General features: G+C 37.6%; 1 protein-coding gene across 1 annotated transcript in view; it reads left to right on the forward strand.

Annotated features, from left to right (window-relative positions):
• Positions 1–19,111, forward strand: part of LOC124555196 (dedicator of cytokinesis protein 3) — a 448,693-nt gene that overhangs the window by 360,062 nt on the left and 69,520 nt on the right. The window contains exons 21-22 of the mRNA XM_047129040.1: positions 9,551–9,713; positions 14,955–15,197. Coding sequence (XP_046984996.1) covers positions 9,551–9,713; positions 14,955–15,197 — 406 coding nt within the window. The remainder of the gene's footprint in view (positions 1–9,550; positions 9,714–14,954; positions 15,198–19,111) is intronic.

Here is a 19,111-nt window from a genome sequence, read left to right on the forward strand (position 1 = left end):
AGATCCAAACAAGTGAGCGTATTACCAAATTTAACAAGTGGGATGACACCGTGTGTTTGGTTAACGTATTTTCCTACTTGGAGGGCACTGCCAAGCAATGGTATGAGAACAACAAGGAGAAGTTCACGAACTGGGAAGTATTCCAGGCAGAACTGCGCAAGTATTTCAGTGACACACAATGACATAAGTGCAAGGCTGTAGATAAATTAAAGTGCAGAGCACAGCGTCCAGAAGAAACTACAGCATCCTACATTTAAAATGTCTTGGAGTTGTGTAAAATAGTGGATCCTAGAATGAAGAGGAAGATAACGTCGCACATCTCATGAAGGGTGTTGCTGAGGACATGTATCAAGCCCTACTCCTGAAGGAGGTTTCGACAGCAGACGACTTCATAAAATGGTGCCAGTATATCGAGACAATGCATCAAAAAAGAATTACATGCAAGAAGTTTGAATGGCTTCCAAATGTTGTATCAATGTCTGTGATGGAGAAAGCAACTGATTCCACAGGTGTTTTTTATCAGATAATGAGAGACAAAGTTCAGAAGGCACTTGGATTGCACGGTGAGCAAAAAACCAAGACACTTCAAAGCATCATAAGGGAGAAAGTGGAACAGACATTGAACCCAATCTCTCATCCTTCATTTCCCTTTAAAATGGTGAAAAAGTCAAGACCCAGGTGGAGTTATGTTCCTACAATGCCACATGAGGAACCTGTTTGGGCACCAAGGAAGACTGATGTCTGGAGGACCCAGGATAACCAACCAGTATGTTTCCACTGTGGACAACTGGGACACATGGTGTGCTATTGTTGAGAAAGGTGGCAGATATTTGATGACGTCTGTGCCAGAGGACAACAGGCCAATCTTAGCCAATGCCAACTCCGGGACGACGAAGATGAACAAGAAGATGTGGGTGCAGGACGAAGTAGGTCACCATCGCCGCAAGCTAGCACTTGAGAGAGGACTCTCCCCTACATGCCGATCGAGGTCTCCATCACCGTTTAGAAGCTCCAGCCAATCATCTAGCAGCTGCAACCTGGAAAACTGAAGGGTGTAACCTTCTTTGGAGGCGAGGCTACTGAAGAGAAAAATCCTCCACTGTCAATCACTACAAAAATGATAGGAAACTATGTCAATATCCTCATGGATGGCCAACAAGCCGAAGCTCTTTTGGGCTGTGGAGCATCATATTCAGTCATTTCGAAGAAGTACCATTGCCAGTTGCAGAAAACCATATTCATCGACAGCAAAACATCTCTGCTGAAGGTGGCTAATGCGAAATATGTAAAATCTACAGGAAGATGCACCATCATGTGGGTATAAGTGGACATACATAGCCCTTAGAATTCATTGTCTTACAAGAGTGTAGTCAAAACGTCATTCTCGAATGGGACTTTCTGAAAGCTTCTCAGGCGCTCGAAGATTATGCTAGAAAAGATGAGATACTGTGGGCAGGAAGATGCGCATCCGAGCTTGTGGAGACTATGTGTGCTGGATGAAGTGACCATTACTGCAATCAGTGCTAGAAAGTTAACTGTCATGTGTCGTGCCATGCATCAACCCGTGGTTCTTGTAGTTGAATGTAAGAGAGGCATACCACTGAAGAATAACTTGGACATTCCAGCCTCTGTTGTCTCGTTTAAGAATAGATTCGGTGAATTGTGGATAGTTAACTGTCGCCGAGAACTGCAGATCCTTCTGAGACACATGTGGGTAGCAAACGCTGAGCTGTTAATTGAAGAACAGCTGAGCACCATAGAAACCTCCCATGCTGAGTCTGTGGGTGAAATTAGCGCTACCACTATGAGACAAGATCTTCTAGCTTGACTATCACCAGATCTCACTAAGGAACAACGGAAGAAACTACTTGACATTCTTCAGGAGTTCTCTGAATGCTTCAATCCACAGGTGAAGAGAAAATTAAACAAATTGACGGTGAAGCACCGGATTAGCACTGGAGACCATCAAATAATAAGCCAGAGAGCATACTGTGTGTCAGCAATGGAATGTCGAATAATTTGCAACAAGGTAGAGAAAATGAAGAAGAATGACATCATTCAGCCTTCACAGAGCCATGGTCATCGCCAGTGGTCCTTGTCAGGAATGAGGATGGCTGTTGGTGCTTTTTTGTTGATTACAGGAAGCTAATTAAGATAGCTAAAAAGGACGTTTACCCTCTTCCACGAGTTGACACTACACTAGATTGTCTGAAGGGCACTAAGTTTTTCTCAACCATTGACATGGACATGGGATACTGGCAAATCAAAGTAGATGAGGCTGATCATGAGAAAACTGCATTCATCACCCCTGAGAGTCTGTATGAATATAAGGTAATGCCGTTTGGTTTGTGTAATGCGCCAGCAACTTTTGAATGAGTGATGGATATTCTTCTAAGGCACCTGAAGTGGACGATGTGTCTTTGTTATTTAGATGATATTATAGTGTTCTCAGAGACATTTGATGAACATATAAAAAGACTGAGGGCCATTCTTAAGTGTCTCCAACAAGGCAGACTGAAACTTAATCCAAGGAAGTGTCTCTTTGGGGCAAAAGAAATCAAAATACTTGGACACTTTGTGTCAAACGAAGGTGTGCAACCAGACCCAGAAAAGGTGAGATCTATAATGGAATTTCCTATTCCTAAAAGTATTAGAGATGTGAGAAGCTTCCTCAGATTATGTTCTTATTACTGTTGTTTTATCAAAGACTTTTGTATTAAAGCCAGGCCACTCCAAGAGTTGTTAAAAGCTGATGCAAAATTTATCTGGGGTGGTGCTCAACAATATTCTTTTGATGTGCTGCGAAAAGCTCTGACGACTGACGCTGTACTTGGTCTGTACGATGGGAGAGCACCTACAGAACTACACACATATGCCAGCGGGTATGGGATCGGTGCTGTTCTGGTGCAAATTTTGGATGGAAAAGAGAAGGTTATAGCCTATGCTTCTAGGACACTTACAAAAGCCAAGAGAAACTACTCAACTACAGAAAGAGGATGTCTTGCTGTGATCTGGGCCATGCACAAATTTTGACAGTATCTCTATGGAAGGCCATTCACAGTTGTTACAGACCATCATTCACTTTGTTGGTTGACTGGTCTTAAGGATCCAACAGGATGACTCGCCAGGTGGGCACTATGTCTTCAAGAGTATGACATTACCATAGTGTACAAAAGTGGAAGAAAAACCAAGATGTCGACTGTCTCTCAAGAAACCCTATGCAAGACCATCAAACTTTGATGAAGATAGTGACTGTCTCATTGCACTCCAGGATCTCTCTGCTGAGCAGAAGAAGGACGCCACGATATCTCAAATTATGCTTGCCTTAATTCGGTCAGAGGATGTGAAAGGACAGTTTAAGGTAGTTAATGGATTTCTTTGTAAGAAAAACTTTGATCCATTTGGAAAGAGGTGGCTACCAGTGATTCCTAAACACATGCTCTTGGATGTTCTGCAGAAATTCCATGGCACACCTGAGGCCGGAAAACTAGGATTTATTAAGACATACGATAGAATCTGAAAGAGATTTTTCTTGCCAGGTTTATTTAGGAGTGTCCGTCACTCTGTGTCACACTGTCGAGAGTGCCAGAGGAGAAAGGCAGTTCCTCAGAAACCACCTGGCCAACTCATACCAATTCCACCAGCCAAAACACCTTTCCAGCATGGTGGGATTGACCTCCTTGGAAGATTTCCAATGTCTGCTAGTGGTAATAGATGGATTATTGCTTGCACTGATTATCTGACACACTATGCCATTACAAAAGCAGTGAAGGAATGCAAAGCATCCGAGGTAGCCCAATTCATCGTGGAAGACATTGTATTAAAACACGATGCCCCAAGGTCATTAATTACGGATTGAGGGTAAGTTTTTCAATTGAATCTTGTGACAGAGATAAACCGCTGGTGCAACATTACTGATCACATGATGACTGCTTACCATGCGCAAACTAACTGGCTTACTGAACCTCTTAATAAGACCTTGGCCAACATGATATCAATGTTCGTCAATGTTGAGCAGAGCATCTGAGATGAGGTGCTACCTTTCATGATGTTTGCCTAAAACACCGCCAAACAAGACACCACAGGATTTACGCCATTTTTCCTGGTGCATGGGCGTGAGGCGATTACTATGATGGACACTGTGTTTCCACTATATCCTGATGACATGGACGACGACTACATCAGCCATGTGTTAACCAGAGCTGAGGAAGCTCAGCAGTTAGCTCGACTCCACACACTGCAGGCTCAAGAAAACGTTTGCCAAAGGTATGACGTGAGCCACCACCCTGTTGTCTGCCGACCTGGTGACCTCGTCTGGATCTTCACTCCTGTTCGGAAGGCCGGTCTCTTGGAGAAGCTCCTCAGGCACTGCTTTGGACCTTATAAGGTTGTAAGGCAGTTGTCTGATATTACTTATGAAGTTGAAGATTTCAACCCCGACACAAGATGGCAAAAGGTCAGAGATACGGTCCATGGTCTTCGAATGAAGCCCTATAAGGATCCTGCAACCCAGGGTAAATTCAAAGCTCCAGCAACAGGCAACAAGTGGAAAGGTGATGAAGAGCATAACAACAAAAGAAGTTCTAAGAATATCACTGCTAGATCGAGAATCAGTCATCAGGAGTTGGAGTTTGCAGGACCGATGACTCATCCCGGACTAGGACAATGTAACACTGAGACGCTATTCACTTAAGGAGGGAACAATGTCGCATAAGAAGCTGAGTAGCTCCATGGTGTAGTGGTTATTATACTAGAGTGTTTAATGGAGGGTTGTGGGTTCAAAACTCACCTGGATTGTACAATTTCAATTTCTATATTTGGTTTGAGTACATTCTAGAAGTATCCACAAATGTCAAGAATCATTGTACTGGAAGGTTCTGTAGCTGTATATATACTGTATGTGTTCTGGCTGGAGGCAGTTCATTCCACACTATTGTATGTGCAAGTGCTGAATAAACCCTCGTTAAGTGAAGTTAGTGTTTGTCATTCATCTAATTTGACCTTCTTCTATGTGACAATATAGGTAGAGGGGTAAAAATTGACACACTTACTTGAAATGGCATGGGGTTTTATTGAAACAAAGACAGTACTTAGCATAAAATTCAGTTTTTAGCAAACATGGTTTTCTTTATAACGAATGCTCAACATATTCATCAACAATACCTGTAGTCAATAAACAATGTTATGAGTAGCACTGCACACCATATCAGCAGCTATGATGAGAACTTGCCATCGGATGTTGTTTTTTAGCATCCCTACTAAGGTTGGATGCTCCCAGTAGACTTGTGAGTTGAGGTAACCCCACAACCAACAATCACCCAGATAGATGTCTGGGGAACTGGGAGCAAAGCATGATGGAAGTTGCAGCTCAGCACCCAGTCTTCACCAAATGATGTGCTCTAGAGCTCTTTCACATGTGTAGCAATAAGGAGTGGAGCACCATCCTACATAAAAGTCATACCTCCCAGCAGGTGTTTATCAGTCAGGCTAGGGTTGATATGATTCTGTAACATATCAGTGTACCTCACATCCATCATGCTAACAGTTTGAAAAACAGCACCTGGCATTTCCTCACAGCAAAAGGGTCTGATCATGATGTGATGTGAATACACAGCATACTGTGTCTTGCTCATCATGCAATGGGGTTTCCATGACAGTTGTAGGATTTTTGGTAGCCCAAATACTGCAGTTGTGTTATTGACAGACCAGTGGAGTGTGAAATGGGCTTCGTTGGTCCGCATCACATTAGACAATTAATTGTCATCTTCCTTCATTTTTTGAAGTGCCTGCACCACAAATGCTCTCTACATTACAAAATCAGTGGATTACAGATCTTGATGATCCTGGATTTTATACAGATAGCATTGGAGCATGAGTCTTAGTGCTTTTGAAACTGTATGTGTGTGTGGAATCCCTGTGCAACATGTGACTTCATGAATGCTGACTTCATAATGTGAAGATAACCTGCTGAAGTCTCCATTTCTTATAAACTGTCTGAACAGCAGTAGCACTTTTGTTTGGTCACCTACTGTGGGGCCCGTGGTGTAAACAATCTGTGGCTTCAAACTTCGTGATCACTTTCCTCATAGTGACACTTGTAACATGAGCTTTACCCATGAGAGTACCCTTCTTATGGTGATACTATCATAAAGGTGCACTAGCAGATTCTCCATTCTGATAGGAAAGCTTCATTAAGAGCTCTTTCTCTGGTAAAGTCAACATGCCATGGTTTCTGGCACTGCTGACTCTCTGTCTCCCTACAGGTCATTTTATGCACGATTCTCATGCAGTCACAATGACATGTTGCTGTCCAGCACCACCTGTCAGCCAGGTTTTGCATTAGTTTTGGTTTCAATAAAACCTCATGTCATTTCAGTTGTGTGTCAATTTTTACCTCTCTACTTGCATTATTCCATGAATTAGTGCATTTCCAAATGTTAGCAGATTTTTAGGTCAACCTGTATTAAAACTATTTGGAAAGTGTTGTTAATTCATCAGGTTCAGAATTTTATGGTGAGTGAAATGCTATATATTTCTAGAACTATTTACATAACATGTGGACAGTTGAGTTGTAATTTGTTGGTCGTGCACCATCTTATACCTTGAAACAGAAGGCGGTCTTTACTGTGGAATGTATGATACTTGCAAATGAACTGAATTTCTTTGATGTCTTAATATTTTTACCTGCCTTGACAACAGAAATTTATGTTAGTTTCAAATAGCTTCTATTACAAAATGTGTTTAACTTGTAGCCAGTGTTTGATAATTCTTCTGCTTAATTTGATTTCGCTAACTGATTATTGGTGTGTAGTGCAGTAATAATGCAACAGATAGACTATTGACAAGATTTTCTAAGTTGCAACACTTTTAAATTTCAGTTGAATATTTCTTCGTAGGTACATGACCATGTTGTACGTTGGAACATGTTTTCACGTTTGGAAAAATCTTTATTTTCTAAAGTAATTTTTGTAATTTCAGAAAAAGACTGCATCATGGAAAAAGTGAATACCATGATTTAGAAATAGAATAAGAAAATATATTAAACTTCTATTACAAGGCTGGATAGAGGCAAAATTCTTAAAAGTGTACCAAAGTAGAACACTCTCCCCCAGTGTAAAAAACATTTTTCTTTTAATTTCAGAGTTCTTAATGTTTTCCTGTGGTATGTGGTTTTGTGTTTCCTTGAAGACATAGAATTCATAGTAAAGAATTTTCTTACAATGTCATAAAAATCTAATTTCTCTAAAAGAAAGAATTAATGAGAGAAAGTATTAATTGGATATCAGTTACTATAAATACTTCATGAAAGTTCATAGTGAAATAATTTCAGTCAGTTTCAGTCAGCATCATAGCTAAACTACATTTTCTTGTTCAATTATTCCAATAGTAATTTTTATACATTATTTCTTTCTTGCTAACAAGGGAACACTTAAGTGCAGTGTAAGTATGTATTTAAATTTGTGTGTATCTTGCAGCCACTGACACAAATCCTTCTTTGTCTCTCTCTCTTTTTGTGTTAATTTGGTTCATTGGTAGTGTATCCTTATGATTTAATATCAAATCCTTCTGCCCATGTTTCAGTAGATCTCTTGTTCACTGCAACAGCACGCAGAAAAGCTCTGCTGGGGGTACCTGTGATGCTAAACTTGATTATTATGTGCCTGTTAATTGCATGAAGATTTAGAAAGAAAAAAAAGTAAAGGGCAGCTTCCACATTACTGCATATAGCATTAGCCTTCTTGAAAAATATTTGGAATGTATTTCAAATTTTGTGTAAACTTGACAGCCAAAATTTAGTTTCATGATATAATCTGCATGCTACTGCATGTCACACAGCATTATAATTTTATTGTTTTTTGGAATCTTTGTACAATAGATAACTAAGTAATTGGTATAAAATGCAAAAAATAGAAGTTATAATACTAAATGGCAACACATGAGGGAAAGAAATCATGTATAGTCATTAGTACATGTGTTCTCATATGGAGCCAATGGCGTTGTCTGTTGAGCTTAACCCTCCTCCTTTGAATAAATAACCTTGGTCTGAAAGCTAAAGAACATTTATGATCTTCAGCAAATGTGTATGTACTTATCACTTCATCATTGTGAGTATTATGAGTGTGGTTTTATGACTATTTAACAATGTTTTGTATTTTATAAAACACCTCCATAGTTTTCTCCTTAGTTTCTTGATCTTATTTTTTAATTTATTTTGCATGGCTGTAAGATTTTGATTTTGTAGAAATAAATAGTAGTAGCTTTTGTTGAAGCAGTTATAAAAAGGAAATTATGCACATCCTGAACTTGTAGTTCTGGTGTTGTTCTATAGCAAACTATAGAAAACTTGAAAATTGTTATGTCTAGTATTAAACTGGCAGAGACCTCTTTTGGACATTAACAATAAATTGTGGAAGACAACAATGTGTACATTAGTCTGAACTTTTTTGAAATGTGACACTGTAAGAGAAATTATAATGCAGGTGACAACTCCACTGTTTTTTTAATTTTTTTTTGTAATTAAATAAGGGACTTTTTAATTACTCATCTTATGGATCATGGAGAAGAGAAAATTCATTATACATAGGGAAAGATAAAGGAAAAGTTATAGACTCTGAAATGGAACACCTAGCCATTGAATGGTACTCAGAACCTCCATTGTTTGCTGCATAAGCACACCCATATAGCATCTTGCTTCAGATGCCATCTTCTCTGGAATCCATGTATAAAAATTTACTTCCACTCTGGCACATGCCACACTGTAATTCTGTTAGAGGTAAGAAAGAACTTGGAAGTGTGTGTATGTGTTGGGAAGGGGGGGGGGGGGCAATTGCAGAGGGAGACAAAGAGATGTGTACAGTAAGGAGTTTCAAATGCATGTGGCGTGCAGTAGTTATTTGGAGATGATGAGCTTTGCACAGGACAGAGTTGCATCGAGAGCTACTTTAAACTGGTCTTCGGACTGAAGACCCCGACAACAAGAAGGATCATTCATGACAAGCATTTAAGCACATTCCAAGACAAGGTTCCCAGGGCTGCTTGAGGAAGTGGAAACACCACTGCAATACGTGCGTGAATAGGGGAAGGGAGTACTTTCAAGGAAACAAGAATTAAATATTTCTGAGATGAATAAAATATTAATTTTTAAAAAGGCCTCATATACATGTGTCTTATAATCTTATATCATATAATTCAGTCACTGGGCCATTCTACTACTCGTATTCCTAACTTACTTAATTAATGCTTGAAAGTGAATAAATATACAAGAGAAAATACGTTATTATTCTGCTGAATAAAGTTTGCTAGCATTTCCCATTTGCATTTGTTTTTGTTCCATTTGATTTAGCTGTTACTGTGCAATATCACTGTAATGTCAGTGGTCTTGTAAAGAGACTTAATCCCCAAGTGATTTACCTCATAATTTAGGAAAATATTAACCATCTCAGAATTTGCTACGTGTATTAAAAAAGGAAATATGACAACAGAGACTGATAAAGATGAAGTTCTTTTTATATTTTTTTGGTCATGAAATAAATGCCAAGTTTTTCCACAGACTCCTAGAGCGTGTGCAGTCAGAAGACCCTGCCTGGAAAGACAGTGGAGCAGCATTCATAAGTTCTGTTACTAGACTGCTGGAGAGGCTGCTGGACTACAGAAGTGTCATACAGGGGGATGAGAACAGGGACAAACGAATGTCCTGCACTGTCAATCTTCTTGTGAGTCACTACACTACCATTAACTATATTTGGCCATTAAAAATAGCTATTCTAATATTAATTTCTGGTGTTTTTTTGTATTAATTGGAATATAAACAGATAGTCTCTTGTCAGTAGATTTATGTATTCATAACGGCTGATTCACAACTACAAGAATTTGTTGATAATGCCAGGTGGTTACAATAAAAGTGCATTTACTCACAGAAGTCCAGTGTGGACTGTAATTATCATATGGCAGTGAAGCTTGGTTGAATGTGTTAAAGGTGGAACTGACCTATGCTGGGAAAAAAATAGTTCCAGTTTTGGCCATCAGGTGCAAATTTGACACTGTGAATGCAAGAAAGATGTATAGAAATGTTTCCATATGCACCATGTAGTGTAAAATGTGCCTCGTCATTCCACAGAATATTGCCTGGATGTGGGCAGAAAAGGTCAAACAAGTGAGAGAGGCATAATGTTGATTTTATTATGAATCACAGCTTACACCATTTGTTAAATATGGGTACTGGAGACATCAACGAGATGCTGCATCTGTAAAACAACATGATCAACAGCTACTCACAGCAATTCCGGTTGAATTGGAGCAACATGTTCCTGTATACTGCCCTTCAGATCAGGTAGAGGTCAAATGTGTCCCTGGTAAATGCATTCTTTTGGATATCCTCAAACCCAAAAGTCACGTGGATTCAGATCAGGTGATGTTGCAGACCATGAATCTGGAGGACCCCTGGAAATAACACATTCATGGAAGGTTGCATTAAGCAGATCTTTCACTGAGTGAGTGAACATGAAGTGTTGCTCCATTTTGCACGAAAAAGTTGTTTCCACACATTTACTCTCTTCCAAAGTGGGGAACAGGTACTGGACAAAGAGGTCTTGATAACGTGTACATATCATGGTACACCTGACAGGTGCTCTGGATGTCTTCTCTTCAAAGAAGAGCAGACCGAGAATAAAGGTGCTTGTGAATCCACATGACACAGTCACATATGGTGAGTACAGCTGCTATTTGTGCACAACACATTGTTTAATGGTACCCCAGATTGAGCAGTTCTGTGTATTCACTGCACCGTGTAGTGTAAAATGTGCCTCATCATTCTGTACAATATTGCCCAGTCACATGTCAACTTCAATCATTGCCAGAAAACTGAAGAGCAAATTCAGGATGTTGATGCTGAACATGAGGTTCCAGTTGTTGCACTGACTGGACTGCAAAACTTTCTATACTGTTGGCAATGGGTGGACAAATTTCATGACATTGCATTGGTACTAGCACTACCTTGGGCACATCCTCCGTGGTCAGTTACAGCAACAGCAACCTTGTGAATAATTTCCACTGGGATAGGACACCTTTCTCTTCCAGGTGCCACACCAAGCTCACCTGTGTTTTCAAATTTCATTATCATTTTCTTTGAACTATTTAATGATACTGTGCCTCTCCTCAGACCTTTCAGTTGGCAACACCCTCTCATTGTGACATTGCAACTGTTGTCATTAACACAAATAGCTTCAATTCCAGATCACTGTCTCTCTTCTCAATAGCCACACTGCTCACTCACATTATGACATGTAAAATGACAGTGTGGATGTCATACTGTCATACAAACAGTGTACAGTGCCAGACTTGCACCTGGTGGCCAAAATTGAAACTGATTTTCTACAGTAACGAATTAGCATATCTATCAAGTTTTGCTGCCAAACTATAGATAAAGCACACTCTGGACCTCCATGAGTAGCTGCACTTTAATTTATTACCACACAGTATAAGAACTCCACATTGAGCTAAGAGGACTGATGTTATATAATGGGATGGAAATGAAAGATGCTAGTTAACAACAGACATTTTTTTCATGCAGCCAACTGAGTTAAAGTTTCAGTTTTGCACAAAATTGCAGCAACTACCACATTTATCTTTGACATGTCCTGTGAGCAATAATATTAGTTGAATTCACCATCTGACCTCCAGTCAGTCTATGAGATGACTATAAAGTTTGCTGCCTTTAATTATCAGTCTCTATACCAGCGCTGATAGAACTCTGCTCATATCAGTGCTTGATTTATGGAAGTGATAACTGTACTTCGTAATATGTCCATTTCTCCATTGTCTGCCAACTCAAAAAAAAAGTTTTACAGAATTGGTCTAGATCCCATAATTTGTTTCAGTTCAAGTCTTCATCTCAGTATACTAGATTTTCAGGCAATCATTATTTTTGGTATGTTTTAACAGTTGTACCACATTATGGATTTAGTTTTAACTGTTTTGTGAATGTGTGTCAGGCAATTATCAGCAAATGCTAATCTACTTGTTTTCTTTTGTCATATCTGTGAGACAATCAGAAAATGATTAATAAGAAGACTTGGGCTGTGATATATGCACCTTGCTAAAATTATTCTTGTCCAAGTTACAGAACTGTAAGCAGTTGTTTGTTTCAATCTTATCTGTGACCACTTATCAATTGCTGTTGATGTAAAAGTGAATGTGTATGACAGAAAACGGTGGAAACAATAATGAATGTGGTTAAATGAGAAATTCATTATATGACTGTGAAATGTTGTAAAAATGATTCACAAAGTGAAATTAGAAAATAAATTAGTTAAATCAGAAATTAATACTTATCCTTAGTTAATTAGAGCAGCTAGATTTTTGTACCTCAGAATAACCAGTATGGCATTATTGTTCTGTAATTCACACCTAATGCTTTAAATGACAAATGGCATAGAACATGGAGGAAGAGTTGTGATCTAGTTTTCTGGGAAATAACTAAGTAATTGAGTGTGTCACCCCATCAACTGCAAATTACATTGTAATTCAATAATTTACTTTTTTGTTTGACATATTTCACCTATGAAAGAAATTTCTGCAATTAAACTCTAATTTGCTTGTATATGTGAGGTGTAACACAAATATTGTTGAAGCCAAGAGTCAAGAAGAAGGACACAGACTTCTTTCTACTACTTGAAGCAAAAGTTTCTCTGAACCTAAATCTGACTACGGTTATATCAATTTCTGAACTTTTAAAAATATCAGTGCCACAACTATGAATAGTAATTACTTAACTGAACTCTCGTTATAACAGTAACATGGAAAGTTCTCAGTTTGACATAAAGATTTTGTTGATATTAGTGAAATTTTGTAGTTTTTACTTCATGCAAAATCTTTGGAAAAATTCTGTCTATACAGAGTTTTAAAGTAATCATTATTTACTTGTTTTATTCATGACAATAAAGTGAAATATCCAAAGAAACAATTTTCTTTAAAAAAGTGTCAGCAAGAGGAGGAAGGAGAATAAAGCCCACATGTAGCCCTTGATTTCATTGTGCAATTCACAGTCTAGGTGACAGTGTAAGTGTCCAAGCAAAATAGTTTGACAGCAACATTAAGAGAACTGATGTACTTAAACTGTTGTGCTTGTTTTATACAGTGCAACAAACCAAGATGAAAGTCTTTGCTTGTTGTTTCAATAAGAATTTCATATGTTGAGTTTACATTAGAAAGAGTTTGTGAATACCTATGGGTAAAATGAAATTAAACATGTTTGATAAAATCATGCCTCTGAAACAATGGGCAGAAGCTCAGGCAAAGGAAAAGGATTACTGAATGGAATTTACTGGGATATTTTCTACATCACATATATGTGTAGTCAATACAAATCTGAATGTAATGGGAACCAAACAGTTACTGAACAGTTTAATATGGCTTGCAGAGAATAAATTGATGAATCAGTACTACAAAATAAACTCAGTTAAAATTCGTAATTGATTTAAACAGTTCAATTGGCCAGGAGGCATTTCCTGACCTTTTAAGAATTCTGACATATGACAATTGTATAAAACAGAAGCAACCACTGACATAAATAATCATAAGACAGTTTCGTTGACTTATCAAGTTGCTGAAAAGAGTAATTTTATATCAAATGGAAGCTTTCTGCTGTAAATATGACCTTCTAAATAACTTGCAGCATGGGTTCTGGAAAGGGCAATATGCAGCAACATTGGAACTTTTCTGGATTTGCCTAAGATCTTTGATTCTGTGAATCATGCAGTACTTTGATCCAAAGTATAAACTTATGGTATAAGAGGATTAAACTAAATTTCTTAAAGTTCTTATATTTGAGATAGAAGACAGCATGATAAACTATGTTCTAAGAATAAAGATAAAATACTCAAAGTAAAATCTACATAGAAGACTCACAGCTGTGGAGTCCCACAGGAAAGAATTATTGGGCTATTTTTGTTTCTTGTGTATATTAATGACATAACAGAGCCATAAAACTCAAAAGTAGTGTACTATGTTGGCGCTACATCATTTATTATCTTGTACTGTGCTGAACAGCCACAAATGCAAAACAATAAAGATAACTTTGATGTAATCACAGAACATCTAATCTTGAGTAAACTTACATTGAATAAGTACAAGACTGTAAAAAATCTCAAGTGGACATAAATATTGAATCACTGTCTAAAGCTGAAACAACCAATAAACTTATATATGCAGGTATTGTGATTGATGAACATCTTACATGGAAAGAGCACACAAGGCACATCAGTAAAAAAATTAGTTGCAATGTTAACTTACTAAAATCTCTCATAAATATAATAACTTCTCCTGTTCTTAAACAAATACACTATGGATTAATACATTCGCATTTTCAATATGGTATTGAAATGTGGGGTGGGGCACACACACTCTGCATGGATAGGATATTCAGGCTACCGGAAAGAGCAGTTAGAATAGTATATCCTTAAGACAAGTATGTTGATAAAAAAGAGTGAAGAAACAAATATAATGAATATGGACAGTCATAATTACAATACTCAAACCAGATGTGCTTATCATAGGATACGGAATAATAAAAGAGCTGCAGATCACAGTCTACTTGCAGCTAACAAGTAGCCAAATAACATAAAGTAACTTTGTGGAAATCTTTTTAAGGACAAATTGAAACAAGTGTTTCCTATAGTATGTTTATACTAACTCAAAGATTTTTGGACTTCATTATTGCTAATACTGCATTTGTATATAAAAATACATAAATGGTTATAAATGTTTATGTAATAGTATTTAATGTACAAAAGATGACAATTTGCCATACTGTAATGTTATTATGGACTAATAAAGGTTATTATTATTATTATTATTATTATGCAATATATTTACAAAGCTGGTAAATGATTAGATACCCATAATTAATCGCACTCTATTTTTAAAGCTATAATTTAATTGTAACCTTTTTCTTTCAGAATTTTTATAAAAATGAAATAAATCGCAAAGAAATGTATCTGAGATACATTTACAAGCTGCATGACTTGCATTTGCCTGCTGAAAATTATACAGAGGCTGGCTTTACAATGAAGCTGTATGCCGACCAGCTAAGTTGGTCAGACAAAACACTTGTATCAGATCCACACTATCCTGGTCTCACAGAGCTGGAGCGAAAGGAGCAGTTATATCAGCAAATTATTCATTACTTTGACCGAGGAAAGGTAAGATATGTTATAGCCTTTGTACAAATCTTTTTTTTTTTTCACTTTTGTAGCATTGTGTGTCTGCAGATCTTCTAAAGTGAGTAGGTTCAGCAACATTTATTGTTCATTCATCACTTATGCATTCATTGTATTCTATTGATCCCACTGGGAGGGATTTGAGAGTGGTGATAGTGTTCACAAAAATGACAAGAGAGTGATAAAATACTGTAGACTAACCTATAGTGGTACCACATATTAAGTGAGTGTTTATAACAGTTTGTAAAATTTTGCTCTGTACTCTACTTTGTGGTCTAGAATGGGAGCAGGAGTGTATGGTAGAGAATGGAGGGCGATGAGAGAGGAAGGTCTACGGTACAATCTGCACTCAGCACCTGTGCATGTCATTGCAAGGTTCTTTTCCATTGCCTCCAGAATGGCATTTCTTCGCAGCAGAAGTTTCTCCTTAGTAAAAGATATGTTATATTCTCCAGCTCAGTTTGCTATTCCTTCTTGTTGTTGTTCGTTTACCATATAATACAACTACCCACATAAATAATATAATTTGTAGATGGTTGATAACTCCTTTATTAAGTGTGTCTACTGTATTTTCCATTTCTCAAGTAATGTTTTTTTCCCAGTGATGCAGTTACCTATTATGAGACACTGCCTGAAAGAATGCTGCACAGATATTCAGTCAGATCTTGATCAGATTTAAAAACAATACAAAGACTGTCAGCTTCCTTTGAATATTTAGAAATGTAAAATTGTACACTTCACAACACAGTATGATGAAAAGTGGTATGCTTTTTGTTACTGTGTCATTGAGTCATAACTAGATTCAGTCAACTCATACAAATATCTGGCTGAATAGGCATCTGCAAAGTGGTCCAAGAGGACACTTGCCCACCACATGGAATTTGGAGTAGGCTACAGAATTTTTATTCATATAATGAGTGGATAGCCATCAATTCTCAAGGTTATAATAATTTTTTTGTGTCACCTTAAAATTTAGTTACTGTATTTTATTGACTATAAGATGCTTTGGACTATAGGAGGCGCCTTAATTTTTAAGCAGTTTAAAAAAAAAAAGTAACATTTTTACCATTTTTATTATAAAACTACAAAGCCAGACTAAAAAAATCTTAGTTTATAAAACCAAACTGACCTTTAAACTCCCTGACAATTGTCATCTGAGCTTTCTTCTTTTATGTCTTCTCTCACTCTAGGTTAAGACTTGTTTGATTGTAGGTCATTTTAAAGCTACCTTTGGTGTGAAATCATGTTGGATTTCATTCATTATTCATTTGTTCTGTAACCTCTCTCATATGGACATTAAATGTTTTATTTATATCAAAAAGTTGCAGTTCTGAAGTAAGTCTTCCCAGAATAACAGCAAGCTCTGTATTTCCCTAACTCAGTTTCTCTTCCACAGAATTTTTCAAATGACTACTAAACTGATCTAGCACAAAAAGAGAACTGTTTTTCAATAAAGCAACTTTCCTTCTCTCCCAACCTCTGTTAATCCATAATTTCATACCTGCCTCATCCATCCAACTCTTGCCATGTATGTGAACAACACCTGGCAGAATTTCAGAAGGTTTTGGCACTGTTTTGCACTTGAAAATGATCATTGGATTAAGTTTAGTACTGTCAGCACAACATGAAAGGGGAACAGTGTAGTGCATTTTTTCATGTCCACATGTTTTCAGTTTTAGCACCTTTCATGGCAATAGTTCTGTTACTTGGCACATCAAATGTAAGTGGAGTTTTGTCAATATTTGCTATTTGGCTTAGTTCCACACTAGTTTTCTTTCAGTGTTGAATAATAAAGCAATAGGAAGATAATATTTTCTCTTCATACTCTTGTGGCATTTTCTGAGCTATTTTGGTTTGCTTTGGATGCTAAGTCCATGACGCTTCATATATCTGTTGCACCTATCAACTCCACCCTTAAAGTCTGTTAAGTTCCATTGTAGTGCTAGCTTATGAGCATGTATTTGAATCGTTTTTGTATGAATTCCAATGTCATTTTGATCATGTCCTTGAACCCATTTCAATACATCATCTTCTAGTTTTGGCCATTTTGCAGTCAGTCCTCTATTTGAACACTGAGCCTTCTTCATTTTTTTCAGTTGTTCTTTACTAGCCTGCCAGTTGCTAAAGGTTTTTTCCGTTCATGAAGGGCCAAAATGCCACTCAGCTGCTCTGTTTGCATGTTCTTCTGCATATGCTATTACTCTCAATTTATAGCTCGCGTCATATGAATACCTTTAATTTCTTTCCATTATGAAACTAGCAACTAACAAAAATATTGTACTGTTGCAATAACACAAATCAACTCAATTCAAATTCAAAGGCATCATAGACTGCAATGACCTAGATAGCGTTCTGGGTTTGTGATGGCAGTGTGGAAGGGAGACATTGTTAACAAGCTTGTGAATCCCCGCAACTCATGTTTGTTGCATTGGTGCACTGCTGCTACCAGTTAAATCTAGTGTTGTCAGACAGATCTGGTTTCCCATGGCATCAAATGCATGACCATTTTTAATGCTGGCAGGAATTTTAAATCAAACACTGGACATTTTTATATTAATTTCGAGTATAAGACACACCTTAATTTTGGAGGCATTTTTTGAAGAAAAAAGTGCGTCTTATAATCTGTAAAATTTGGTATTATGGCATGACATATCTTGAAACTGACCAACTCATTAAAAATTGCAGTTTAGAGCCTTGCCTCTCCCCAAGAAAAAATACTGTAGGTGTCCATGCCTGAGTGTCTCAATTTGTCGGCATATGAAATGGAACAATCACATAGGCTCAATTGTAGGTAAAGCAAATGGCTGACTTTGGTTCATCAGTAGATTTCTGGGACAGTGAAGCCTTTCTACAAGGAGAGTGCTGACAAAACACACAAACATGCCATGTTAGAGTATTGTTCAAGAGTGTGGAGCCCATACCAAACAGGGCTATCAGGAGGTACTGAATGTACGCAAAGAAGGGCAGAATATGTGATCACAGGTTTGTTTGAATCATGGGTGTGCATTATTGAAATGCTGAAAAACTTGAAATGGAAGACACTTGAAGATAGATGTGGACTATCCTGCAAAAGCTTACGTCAATAATTTCAAGAACCAGTATTAAACAAGGAATTTAGGAATATGCTACAGTATCATGCCCTTAGGGACCAAAAATACAAGATTAACCTAGTTACAGCATGCACAGACACTTTAAACAGTAATCTTTTCCACATTCCATACATTATTTGAATGAGAAGAAGTCCTAGTACACGGTGAAATGGGAAGTACCATCTGCCGTGCACTGTACAGTGGTTTACAGAGTACTGATGAGGATGTAGATGTACTACACACCTTTCCACATTTATGGAGTGTTCTGATGCCTCCACTTTGCTACAGTCTCACTTCATGCTCTACTAAAGCTTCTTTCCTATTCCCAAAAATCTACTCAGAACTGTTGGTGGTTACTTTTACTTGCAGAAACATGAACAGAATTTCAGTAAATGATCATTAGCAAGAGAGATACTAATCTAATTAATTGAGGTTCATTATTATATTATTTCATGAAAATGGTTTTACCATATTACTTAGGTAGAAGTAAATAGGTGATATGATAGCTATTTCAAAACAACTCAATCTTGACATAATTAAAGAAGTATACTGAAAAAAGCAATAACCAGAACATTGGAGATTATGCCAATTACACCAGAATAAACAAGTCCCACCCTTTGTCCAAGTCATGGGAGGTGGGCAATGGTATGAAGTAGGGGATTGCCTGTAGGAGCGAGGTATAGTGGGTACTGTGTGTGCTCCAGGACCACTACGGTAGGTGTGAAGGTCCCACAGGAACCCTGAGAAATGGTTGCTAACAGGGCTCTGGTAAAGCTACGATAGGCCCAGCAAGCCAGCAGTGGATTA

Source organism: Schistocerca americana, chromosome X (genome assembly GCF_021461395.2).
Source record: "Schistocerca americana isolate TAMUIC-IGC-003095 chromosome X, iqSchAmer2.1, whole genome shotgun sequence".
Taxonomy (NCBI): domain Eukaryota; kingdom Metazoa; phylum Arthropoda; class Insecta; order Orthoptera; family Acrididae; genus Schistocerca; species Schistocerca americana.